The sequence below is a fragment of the Cyrtonyx montezumae genome, unplaced genomic scaffold, assembly GCF_038088225.1.
Source record: "Cyrtonyx montezumae isolate F1298 unplaced genomic scaffold, pur_monq_1.0 scaffold_10, whole genome shotgun sequence".
NCBI lineage: Eukaryota > Metazoa > Chordata > Aves > Galliformes > Odontophoridae > Cyrtonyx > Cyrtonyx montezumae.
The window spans coordinates 5,579,487-5,592,884 of NW_027071826.1; the positions used below are offsets into that span (position 1 = coordinate 5,579,487).

Below are 13,398 nucleotides of genomic sequence, written 5' to 3' on the forward strand. Positions count from 1 at the left end.
ACACATGTAAGAGCTGTGGAAACATCGTCTTGGGCTATAGGAAGTGCATCTACAATCAGTTTGTAGTTCCTTTTATTTATTCTTCCCCACTGAGGCTGAATATCAGACAAGAGACGTTGCTTGATCCTAATGCTGATAGAGGAGACCGCAATTAATGTTGTAATGCGTGTAAACCACTTGTTGCTGCTCCTAGATTATTTATGAGTGTTTTGGCATCTGTGCTAGTTAAGACTCCCAGTCCTGTCTCAGTTGTACCAGTCACATCTCTTTCCTTTGTCTTGAAGAGGTAAGATTTCACCCAAGTGACCATTAACCATCCTGCATAGGACCTCCACAGGAATGGTGAAAAGGTTTGTTTGATTGCAGAGATATTAGTTTGCATCAGTTAATTTACTCCTTTAAGAGACCACAATAGGTGAAATAACAATTACTGTGGGCCTGTATTTCTGATGATATATACTCATTTTCATCAGTCTGTGGGGATAGAATTTTCTTCTGCTTATCTAGCACTATTGTAGTTGTAGTAGGCCTGTTCTTTCTTCTTTTCCAGGTCTTCTTGAGAACTGTAAGAAGAATTATTCTACTTCAGGAAAGGTACTTTTCTCCCATGTTCTATGTTTATATATTTACTGAGTATTTATTAGCTTAATGGCAACTTTCCAGAATTCTCCAGGAATATGTGCAATTTGTCCATCATTTCTGGATTTCCAGCAGTATTCTCAATGAATAGAAGTCCTTTATGCCTTTTTCCTCTCTGATCTAGACATCTGAGGCGGATAATGTATTGATGCTGATGGACAAGCAATTTACAGTGATCTCTTATGACACTTTTTTTTTAAAGCTTTCTGAATTATAAGTGAGATGCTGGTGGAACTGAACAGCTGACCTCCAGACACTGTCAAAGTATTAACCATGGCATCTGAGGCTGCTCAGAGTTTTCTTCAGCCACTTTCTTCTTGGTTGTCTCACATATATGAAGCTATCCAACAAGCAGGAGACTCTATATCTGCTTCGCTGTTGAATTTGAGTGGAGTGGGTCGTGAGTCAGAAGAAGATAGAAACCGGGGCTTGGAGGACAATGGAGGTGCTTATGAGGATTATTCTGTGGAATCAGAAGATGAAGGACACATAGACCTGTGGGATGAAGAATACATATGCCCTAGAGAAGATGGTCACATGGCAGGTCATGATCTTGCTTCACAGGCCCTTCCTCATGGCTCTGACGTGAGTCTGCAGAGGCAAAAATGGGTTAAGAATGCCACCAGCTTACCAGGGCAGTGTGTTGAAAGGACCAGGCCATTGGCTGCCAATGGATCACACTGGATGAATGAAGATGTCCAGCCACTTCCTACCATCTCTGAAGATGAAAGTGAGCCCTATGTGAGGGTGAGAGGCCACGAACACAGCTTCAACATGGATGGCTCTTTAGAAATTAAAAACAAGGCAAATTTTGCAGGTAAGCAGCTAGCAAACACCAAGAATTCTCATCTCCGGTATTGATTTGATGTAGTTGCTTGTCTGCTCATTTTGTTCAATGTAGTCTTTGTTTTTCACCACTAAAATAAGCCCTCATCAAAAGTCCCACAGAAAAATCTAACCTTTCCCTCTTCACTTTCCAATTATTTTTCTTATTCATGAAACTGTTTTAATTGAAATTAGTGAAAATCTTCAGAATTAAATGCTGTATATTAGACACCAGTCAAGGTCTGTTGCAGTAGCACAGAGCATTTTTTTGTGCCCACCGTGTTTTGTTTCAGGCAACAGAATCTTTTGAAGGGAATGTTTAGCCTTAAGCCTTTGCTTTGAGAACCATCTGCCTTTTCATCACTGCTATTAAAGATATATATGTAATCTCAAACCTTGTTTCTTTGTGCCGGGAATCTCAAGATGTTACTGTGCCATGTGCTGTGAAATGGTCTAGTAAAAGAACAGTCATATCTCATGATCTTATGGATGAAAGGCTCCCAAATCGCTTTCACTCTCTCCCACCACCCTCACAGACTTCTTATGTTAAAATGAAAAGGACAGCAGGCAAGTGATTATGGGATGGAGAAATGAATTTGGTATTTTCAGTTTTAAATAGACCTAACTATGACTTCTCATCATTAAATGACACGAACAGCTTCTCAGGTACTCGTGTTCAGAACTGAATCTCAGCCACTGGACTTTTATTCAGTAGATACCACTGTAAATGTGGCTAGAGGTTCCCTGGTCCACAGAAAACTAATGGAGATGTGTGTTCCAACCAACTATCTTGGGGGTTTTGCTAGGTTAAAGCCATTTTTAGCAGCTTCTTAAGAAAGGAGGTGAAGTGGGAAGTGGAGAGGATTTGGAGTATGAACCCAGAGAACTTGACATTAAGTCTTTAGAGCTTGACTTCAGGTGTCTAAATTCCTTTTTTTTTTTTTAAATAGGAAGTTGAAGCTATTGAAAATGTTTGTTTTAAAATGGCCAAGAGCTTTTCATCAAGAGTTCTTTCACCAGAGTTTTTTACTTCTAGGGAAGTGTTATATATTTAGCCTTTTCAGTGTAGACTGTCAAAGTTTAGGCTTTCTGGTTTTGGTTTTAATAGGAATTTCAGACTAAAGGTATAAACTTTGACTGCATTCTTTGGATGTTAAAATTAACTCCTTTCTTTATTTCTGTTCCTTGCACTGCCACGGCCATGGTTTAATAAGATGATAAAGGAACTGGAGTAGCTTTCCTAGAAGGGAGAGACTAAGATCTGAGTCTTGTTCAGCTGGAGAAGAGGAGGCTTAGGGGGATCTCATCAGTGTCTGTAAATACCAGAAGGGAGGGTGCCAAGAGCACAGAGCCAGTCTCTTGTCAGTTGTGCCCATTGCCAGGACAAGAGGCAGTGGGTGCAAACTGGAGCACAGGAGGTTCCTCCTTAACATCAGGAAGCACTTCTATATCATGTGGATGATGAAGCTCTGGCACTGGTTGCCCAGAGAAGTTGTGGAGTCTCCTTCTTGGAGATCTTCAATAGCCTGGATGTAAGCATGGGCAACATGTCCTGTGTGTTCTTGCTTGAGCAGGGTTTGGACCAGGTGGATTCATAGGTCCCTTCCAACCTCAACCAGTATGTGATTCAGTGATTAAAAAGTGCTTTTGTTTTGGCTTCTTCATCGCCCAAGCTAGGACTGCTTGTGTCATGTTCCAAATGGATGAACTCAGTTAATTTGGTAAAGCACTTTGGAGCTGTCTCTTGGAGCCCATTCTTTAACTTGCTGAGATTCCCTACCCTTTGGTACCCCAGGTCTTCCTATACAGTGTCTGTGCAGTATCCTTCCCTGGGGGTTTGTTCGCCGACACCAAGTCAAAGCCAAAGGGATGAATTTAGTGTGTGCTTGGATCTAATGGCCAGGGCACGGATGCACTGGAGTAGGACACAAGCGTGGAGCGGGATGCAACCCTGATTCCTGCAGGACCTGTCAGAGAAGTACCCAACAGGGGCTGTCAGAGTGATTCAGAGCTATTCAGAACAGCTGGGGGCAGTGCATGCCAGATGTGTTCTGATGGTGGCCCCCAAGTCTTCGTCCTGTCTCTGGACCCATGCCTGTGTTCACAGTGGATGGGAGAAATGGTCGAGAGCTCTCAGAGAGCTGAGGGACAAGAATAGGCTGCTGTCACTGTTAAAGCAGTTTCTCACCTGCTGTCTTATCTCCAGGGACATCTGAAGAGAAGGATTCTTAATAGCACGTGGATGGATGAGATGAGCTCACAGTACAGTGACATTCAGAGGTGCCAGAGTAACCTGTCACTGAAGCTGAAGAGTATTGCTGAGAGCAGATGCTGACCGAGTTGCTGTTGCTGGGCTCTTGTTTATTACCTATTAGCTTTCCTTTGTAGTAGGCTGTCTGGAGCTGTTGTGGGATAGGAGGCTGTCTTTACAGAGCTCGTCAGCACCTATGTTGCTGCAGCCTAGAGTTCCTGCTTCCACATGAGGTGGTTCAGAAGCCATCACATAGCTTTTTACACCACAGGGAATGTCACTCTAAATGCTCAAAAGCAGTCTTTTATCTTTTTATCACTGCACTGTACAAAGGGCCATCCGGTGCCCTCAAGACATGGCAGTCATGAGGTTGGCTGCTTGAGGGCTGGGACATGGTGCCTTTTTTCTCAGAACTATCCAAGTTGTGTATTAGGAGAGAAGGTGCTGAACTGTGATTTGAAAATGTCTTCTAAAACACACACATGCTCTTTGTATTCATGTATTTCTTTATATTTCCTTCTTTTTCCTTTAGATTCACTCTCTAGCATCCAGAGTGTGAACTCTTGTGATGGTAACCTAGACATGCAGAGAGGCTGTAATACCCTGAGAACTTAAAATTTCAGTCGTGGATTAAAATGATCAAGAGAAGAAGTTTGAGGTATCCTTGTTTCTGTTAGCTTTGTTACCTAACCCTAAGTGACAAGTGACAGTGTTAGTGAGCATATGGACTTGCTGACATTCAGCAAAGGCATTCAGTAGCATCAGTATTAGCTTTGAACATTTTTCTTTGCTTTTGGCATATTTTCTTCATTTCTACAAAATACATGTTTCCTGTTTATCCTTATATTCTTTCAGAACATTGCATCTTGACTTTATTTCACTTAATGTACCATATTTCTCTCCACAATAGAATATTTTAAAGCTAAATTGGCACAAAACAGTTGCAATGCTGAATGCTTTTTGTTGCCATGGAAATATTTCTGGGCACTTACTGACGACCTGGTTGCCAATAGTAATGTAACAGAGAAAATAGATATGCTTCATTTAGCAGCCACTGGTGATTAAAGAGCCACAGAAACCCGTTACAAGGTCATTCCAATATATAGTTTATTAGGTTTAAGAGAAGAGAAAACCACACCCCAGAGGAGAATAATTTTCATTAAAAAAAATTCAAAATGAAATCCAGTTGTTCCCCACACTTAAACTTACAGCATGCTTCTGAGATGAAATAGAATTGCAGTTAAAAACCATCATTACCTCGTCTTCTTTTTATCAGATGTGTTTTTGATTGCATTTTTGCCTCCTAAGAAGTGTGTCAAGCTCCCTGAGTAGCTTTTCTGAGGCCTCAAAGCAGCAAACAAACCATGGAAAACCATTTTTAGGCTTAGGGATCTAATACAGTATTTGATCAATGAGGTTCTTGGGTTTTTGTACGTCAAATGTCTGTTTGATCATAGAATCATCACAGAATCACCATGGTTGGAAAAGACCTCTAAGATCATCCAGTCCAACTGTCCACCTCTCACCAGCATTTCCCACTAAACCATGTCCCTCGGTACATCTAACGTTTCTTGAACATGATACTGAGACACTGAGGCATGCTAATCAGCTGGTTTGCCTGCTGCTGAGTCCCAGCCTGTTCTTCAGCAATGCTAGTAATGCTGTGCCAGGTTGAAAAAACAAATGTGGGGAGAAGTTTATCACTTCAAATGCTTTTGAGCCACAATTTAAAAGTGAATGAGGAGGTTGCTCAATAGCACAGGCTGCTTGATTGAAGAAGTTAGTGATGGGAATGCAGCCCCTTCCATGCATCCAGATCCCTGATACCATTTGCAAATTTCAGATTTACAGTTCGTTGCAAATACAGATGAACTTGCTTTTGCGGCTTCCTTGAGAACCCCCCCTTGCTGTCTAAGCTTGGTGTCATCCATCCCAGAATGGGGAGGAAACAGCTTTTGCATCCTCCTGTGGCCGAGATGCTGCTATCAGCTGACTAGGGGTGGCTGCTGAGATTGTGGCTGCCAGATCTATCATTGCACATTTGGCTTAAGAGTTGGAAAAAATGAGTAGAGCAGTGAGGCACTTCTACCCCTCCGTTAGCAGTGCACTACTTTTAGAGCAGGTCCATTTCCCAGCCTAGCTCTATTATAGAAAACCAGTAGTAATACCTCAACAAAGTGAGGTATAGCAATAAGCATGCCATAAATACAGTGATCTTAATCTGCTTCTTCTCAGGGCCCATGTCCTTTGCAAACAAAAAGTCAGAGTGACCACTAAGGCAGCGGTTTCAAGCAACCACTGCTCTGAAAAGGCGTGGGGAGAGACACGTCAGCAGAGCTGAGTCTTCTGAATCAAAATGGAGCTATTTTTGCACAGTGAGCTCTGTGATTGAAGAGTCTCCCGAGCTGTCTGACACTATGTTCATAACGCTAGCGTAATATATAGGTGAGCACTACTCTTGAATTGCATGAGATCTGTGGAGAATTTTTCCATCAATTAGACAATCTCAAAGCTAGATAAAGTAAATTTTTTGACCTTAGAATGCTAGGAGGTTTGATGTCCTAATAGGAATCTTGTCTAGATGGCTAGATATCTCTCTTCAGTACGTGTAACATGAGGCATGCCTCTGAGGCTCTGGGAATTTTAAAACCAGAGAGCCCTATTGCATTTACTTACCTTGGCCTCCAGCTTAACAGGGGTCATTGATTTTTGCCAGTAATTGCTGTAGTGGAAGAAATTATTCTTTCTTCTGTACATGGACACTCCTGACCTCAGTAAATGACCCTTCACACAGCCAGGAATTCCTAGGCAAGAAGTGACTTTTCATTAGGTCCTGTAGTCCCACGTAGCAAAATAGACCCAAAAGAAAAATATGTTGTTTATGTGATAAATCAAACTTCTGTATGAACCTGAAGCTCAGACAGATAGATGGCCTGTTTCCATTTGAAAATCCTAAGTGCTGATGTATTTTATCACCTGTCTGGCTACAGAGCCAGCTAGTGCTCCAGCCTGAATGTAGCCTTATAAAATCAGTGCCTGCACTCAAAGCAGGACATTGAAAGAGGCTACCCTGAGTTGACAGCACCGCTAGCACTGAGGGAAGGAAAGCATAGACAGATAGTGGGCAAAAACACTTCACAGAAAATACTCCTGGCTGCTCAAGTGGGAGAGAGCATAATGTGACTGGGGATATGCATCTGGGATCTGAAGGATGTGATAAGAGTCCACAGCTTTCTGAAGTGAAGTGCAGGCATGAGTTTGCATCAAATGCTTTCTCTCTGTAAAACTCAGAGTTGCTCAGAAAGTACTTGTGCACAGACTTTTGTCCTTGTGAAGCTGGCACCATGTTCCTTTCTTGTATTTAATATACTAATTTGCAGTTGTGTCTTTCAAAGGTTCAAATTTTGGTGGCTTGGATTTTCACCAAGTTCCTTGTCTAGCAGGCAAGGCTCCCTCCTGCCTAGTTTCCTAAGGGGCATGAGGGATACACTCTTTAGGAGTATTTGTCATCTGTACTTGCCATCTAGAAGGTTGCATAAGCTGTATGGAGAAAGATTTATTTAAAAATGAAGAAATAGATGTCGCCATTCAGCACGGTTGCAGAACAAATTGTGTGTGAGCGTGTGTGTTTGTGCATGTATTTTCTGATCCACTTTTGCTAAGTGGCATCCTCTTCCCACTCCCCATATGGCAGTTGCGACTCTGTCTTCCTCTGGGAAGGTTGTTTAGGGCTCAGGAGACTTCATTTGCCAATAAACAGAATCTTGGCAGCATCTGGCAAGTGCTGCCTCTCCTAGAAACCCTGCCTCCTCACCTTCCATCTCCTACTATGGGTGAGGCAGGTGCGAATGATCTCACAGTGCTGCGGGAGGTTGCATGCAGGCATACTAGCAGCACTGTGCAGAGCTTGAGCATAGTATTTCTGTGAGCTGATGCAGACAGTAGTACCTTTTGTCTTTTCACATTTGCAGTCCTTGCTAGTTTGGCCTGCTTTGTACAAGGCTGCTTATGCAAACCCATGACTAGAGGCAAATGCTTGCAGAAGTGAATGACCATTGGGACTACTGAAAGCATGGATAATCCTCTGTTTCTTCCTAGCCTCACTGCATTGCACTTTTCTGAAGTTATATGAGATGGGTTCACCTTCCAAAAGGTGAGCCTCCTGGACCAAAAGGTGGTCCTCCTCCTCTGCCAGACATAGGAATTCTTTTACCAGTTAATTTCTGGCTCTTGTAATGATTTGTTAGTAGCAAGCAACTTGAGTGGTCTAGTAGTCTCTTGAAATACAACTGTAGTAACCAGGGAAAAAGACTGAAGTAAAGGGGGGGAGACTGAAGTCATGGAGGAAAAAATATGCAGTTTTAGAGGTGGCAAATAGCCATATTGTGCCAGTGGTGATCTTCTGGGTAATGAGGAAGATGAGGTTGAGCTGTACCTCCGCAGATGCTGTCTGCATGGCTCTCATGCAGTTACCTCTTGTAGAGCAAAACTTGAGCTGAATCTCTAACCAGTCCATAGCAAAGCCTGTAGAAAATCCAGTGAAGTAAACTGAAAAATCACTGATGCTTTCATGCCTTCTGCACTCCACCCAAAAGTTCCCTGACACTCAGGCAAGCGCTCCCTATCTGGAACTTGGCATTGGTGCACGATGAAGCATCCATGGAAGCACTGCACTGGGCGTGAGTGAATGCCCACACAAACCGCGTGCTCAGAGACAGTGTGTTCCTCAGGCTCAGGGAGAGTGAAGCCCATACAGTGTATACATAGCAGCTTAATCCATGTAGGAGTGTTCTCCGGCAGATAGTTTAAGAGTTATGGTGCTAGAGAGAAACCCCTGAGTTCGTATTAACGAGAGCACTGAGGTTTGCTGAAGCTCTGTGTCACAGGGTCGGTTTTGGGGTCTTGACCTCTTACCATAAATAATACACTGTACCTGTAAAGCCATTGGACCCAGGAGTGATTTTGCAGTTGTCAATAGCTTGCTGTTCTGTAATTGTCAGATATAAAGCTGTGACTGAGATGTGCTGTGTTTCCTTGATCACAAGCTGTGCTACTCCCCATGCCTGGGTTCATGGACATGCTGCTGTGTTGTGCCTTGACTTAGCTCCTTGCTTCACTTAATAGTTATGTGTCCCTTCCTTATTGCTTTTAAATCAAGTGAGCCTTCCAAAAGTTGCACAGAGAGATTGTAGGCATCTCATCCCTGGAGATGTGCAAGGCCAGTTTAGGTGGGACCTGGGCAATCTGTTTGAGTGCTCGCAACCCTTCTTGCGGCAGGGAGGTTGGAATTCGATGAACCTTGAGGTCTCTTCCAACCCAAGCCACTCTATGATTCCACATGGTCACTGAAGTTGAAGCAAGGAGAAATGGGGATAAAGAAGGAGGACATCTGCTTTGGGTGACAGTGTTGGTTGCAAACGCATAAGAACCTTGTTACACCACATCCTCACCCACTGCTACTACCCAGGGCTGTGATTTTCCCAGGAAAATGGAGGTGTTACAGCAGTGATACAGGGGGCTGTGGTAAATCAACCCTGTGGTAGCAAACAGAAAGTTTCAATTAGAAAAAACAGTGGGAAAATAAATGTCTGCCTTGTTGCAGTGCAGTAGTTATCCGTAGCAACCCCAAACAAATCTCTTTGCGAGGGAGTTGATTTCCACCCTGTTAATCAGCAAACAAAGACTTGTGGGTGTGAAGCTGATGGTTACGTATTTAGTGCTAGGAATGGTCTGTAATCAGTGTGCGTGTGCTGGATCTAGTTGCTCCTGAGTGTGGCACAGAGAAACTGAGCAGTCCTGGGTCTCCTGGACACCCCACTGGCTAGCTTGACTTCCAAGGAGGCAGACCATTTTCTGCAAGGAGCCAGTGCCATTTCAGATGAATGTCCTTGTTGCTTGCACAGATATAGAGTGGCTTTTGCATTAGAATTAGTGTCCAAGTCAAATAAAAGAGGTGGGTGTTGGGAAGCTGGAGTTCCACCTGTTGGAGAATACTAGGAAAGATGTATTGAAAATAACACTTATAAAGAGAGTACTTTTTTTTTTTTGTTTGTTAGAAGAAAAGGACAGTGTTTCCTAAACCATTGGTCTTGGGGATCCTGCACTTTTAGTTTCTTGGTCCATGAACATTTACAGTTCCAACACCCTGAACTGCAGGCAGCTATACCTGTGCCCTGAAGTATCACAGAATAGAATGGTTTGGGTTGGAAGGGACCTTTAAGGTCATCCAGTTCCAACCCCCTGCTATTGGCATGGACACCTCCCTCTAGAGCAGGTTGCTCACAGCCCCATCCAGCCTGGCCTTGAGTGCTTCCAGGGAGGGGGCATCCACAGCCTCACTGAGCAGCCTGTTCCAGTGTTTAGCCGCCCTCACAGTAAAGAATTTCTTCCCGATATCTAAATCTGCCCTCTTCCAGTTTAAAACCCTTTTACCTACTCCTGTCGCTTCCTGCCTGGATAAAAAGTCCTTCCCCAGCTTTCCAGTAGGCCCCGATCAGGTACTGGAAGGCTGCTATAAGGTCCCTATGGAGCCTTCTCTTTGCAAGGCCCCATCTCTCTCCACCTATCCTTGTGGGAGATAGGCTCCAGCTCCAGCCCTCTGATCATCTTTGTGGCCCTCCTCTGGACCTGCTTCGACAGCTCCATCCTAGTGCAAGCAAAGCATATGCAGTTGGAAAGGACTTTTCTGCCTCTGCAGCCAGATGTCATCTTCAAGCAGCCTGGCTGAGGGATGCACACTGACTCATGGGTGCAGCTGTGTCCACACCACGGGGGTTTCTGGCTTAGTGGCATCTCCTACAGTGTGCAGTCTTTTGTCTTCCACTTCTCCGCGAGTCCTGGGCCTGTGCTAATAAATCCCAGTGACATAAATGAAGCCTGACTCATGCTTGCTCCACATGTGAAACATAAAGTAGGTGTTGGGAAAAATCGGGGATGATTTTTTTACTTCTGCTTCTTGGCTGCCATTTCCTTTTGCTATGGAAGAACCTTAGGCAACGAAGTGAGTGTTAGCTTGAAGCTGAATCTTATGTTCCTATTTTTAAAAACAAATTTTGGAGTAGGAAAAAGGCAACAGGAAAAGATTGTTGATTTTCATGCTGTTTTCTGTGGGCAGTTCTCTATTTCTTTGCACAGCAGCATGTGGAATTGGAGTTTATTGTTCTGACTGCTGTATTGTTTGGCTATGGAAGTGCTTGGTGCTCAGAACCAATTACTGCAATTGGTCTTGTTTCTGATTACCCCTTGACTTTTCTGTTTGCTTTCTGTTGGAAATTTCCCCTGGTCTGAAAGCTGCCAAATGGTGGTTCTCCATGTGTGTGAACTGTGTGAGGATGAGTGGTAATGTCCAGATGGATGTTTCTTCTGTATAAAAAGAAGGCTTTTTGGTGACTGGACTACATCTCTAAACAGTTTTGAGCATAAATGAAGACAAGGGTGCCTAGTCCCTAGTCAAACCCATAAATTAGGCAGTTGCATTGCTCTGTGCTTTGATTTGAAGCCCAAGTTGAGATGATTGATACCAAGAGTGAGAAGACACCAGGCTGTAGATGCTGTGCAGATCAGAGCTGTAGTTGCACAGAAATTGATAGCGGGAACTCCATGGGCACTGCTGTATGTTTCTTGATAAAACGTTCCTCCTCAGGTCTGAGAAGCTTCAACAAACTCATTGTTTGAAGCAAGCCTTTCCAGTTTTCCAGAAGAGATTGCTCTGTGTGCAGCTCTAGGTTTTGCTGAATTAGAAACCAGTGCAGATTGCTGTTTCTCTGTCAGCCTGGTCATGAAAATTTTAGGACCAGGCTTCTGTGGCTGCTTCTGTAATAGCAAAGAACACAGCACAGAGACCTCCTGGGATCCTCCAAGTGAATGCAATATACATAGATGTGCTGATATTGTTCTGGTTATATGATCAAATACATTTGTTTATATTTTTTTTTGTATAGCACTTCTACTTCCTTCAGGGCTTGGTGGTTCTCCCATTTAAGTTTTCATGGGCTTCAGTAGAACAGAATCAAAATCTTTAGGAAAAAAAGTGGATGCACAAGGGTAGCATTAAATGTATAGGAAGGAAGAATTTTGAGTTTTCATTGCTCGTCCAAAATCACTGTGTTGGGTTTTTTTGTGTGTTTTTTAACATTCAGGCAGACAGGATGCATGTGGTACACCTCTGTTTTACACCTACACTGTGTATTTTATTTGATAACTTATTTTCTTGAACGAATGGTAAGTTATTGTTCATACTTGGTAATGCAGCAGAGAATTCTTGAATTATTTATTTCATGCAGTTTAGCTTAGTGTGTCTGGATGCCCGTAAGCCAACTCTGTAACTGATTGGATGTGTGAAATTTCTGGATAAACACTGGCAGTTTGAAATACCTTGCCAGAAAAAGAGGTCACCCTCTTTCCTCCCCCACTGTCCTCTTCAGGGAAAAAAAACAAAACCAAAACCAACTTACACACATCCTTAAGGGTGATGGGAGATGATTTATAAAACAGATGCTGCACAGAAGTAATTGAGTTGACGTTGCTAGAAATATGTATATGCTACACAACATCTGCAGATCTCAAGATGTATTCATTATCTTTCCAGAATGTAGATTGTAATTATGGGTCCTTTATTTAAGTTTCCATGGTGATATAGAAAATGTTTTCCCCTTGTCCTTTCCTAATCAGGACACTTGTATATTTGAATGGTGAACGTTTTTCTCTCCCCTGGGTGAAGTTAGTTTTATTAATATAGAGATATTAAGCTGACATGATGCTGTCTGCTGCACAGGCACAGATTCAACAGCAGACATATCAAGCATTTGCTACAGATTCCCCAGTGTCGGCTGTTTAATTAGCCTGTATGCTTCCAAATGCAAGTAAACTGCAACCAGTGTTATAACAAGTGATGCAGTCACGCTTTGGGGATTTGTAAAGTTGGAGTCAAAGTTAAGAGGCCAATAGTCTATAAAACCTGGCTGAGTTCCTCCCTTTACTCAAGCAAGATGCAGTAGATGAATTCAGTGGAAGGTAACTTTGCACTTAGTTTGGCTCGATACAATCTTCTATATATTAAAACAAAACAAAAAATGAATTTTCTCATAAAAATAATAATGTTTATGAGCTCTGTGGAAACAATCAATGAAGCAGTGGTAGTCACAGTCCAATTAAAGCTGCAGTTGAATTGCCTACTTCAGAGTTTTGCTACTGATTTACAAAGGAATCTCCCTGCTATTGTTGCAAAGCATTGGTATCTCTCTTCTGTCTTACACCAATGTTAAATGACTGAAGTGCTCCCCAGTTAGGCATCCTAAGAACTAGTACTGAATTTCCAGTCTGGAAGTCCAATGGAAACCTAATGCATGATGAGTTCAGGTTGCATATCCATCCCTGTGCCGCAGAGCATATGAGTTCTTCACAGTGCAGTGACAGAGCACTGAAACTGGCTGCACGGAGGGGTGGTTGAGTCTCCTTCTCTGGAGAAGATTCAAGATTTAAATTTTTATTTTGTGCCTTAAGTGCTCAGAAGACATTCCTGTGTAAGTAGAGGTTACCAGCTTTTCCTGAGCATTTAAATTAATTTTGCAGAGGTAATTGACTACACAGTTGGCTGAAAAAGAAATGTGTAGTTTTATGTGCCCTGATTGTTTGGATAGATTTAGGCCATAGGGTTACTACAACTCGAAATAATTTTTGTTTAA

General features: G+C 42.8%; 1 protein-coding gene across 1 annotated transcript in view; it reads left to right on the top strand.

The window, feature by feature from the left end:
* Positions 1-864: 864 nt before the first annotated feature.
* Positions 865-13,398, top strand: part of SYT16 (synaptotagmin 16) — a 37,203-nt gene continuing 24,669 nt past the window's right edge. Inside the window, exon 1 of the mRNA XM_065755666.1 lies at positions 865-1,456. Coding sequence (XP_065611738.1) covers positions 913-1,456 — 544 coding nt within the window. The 5' untranslated portion in view covers positions 865-912. The remainder of the gene's footprint in view (positions 1,457-13,398) is intronic.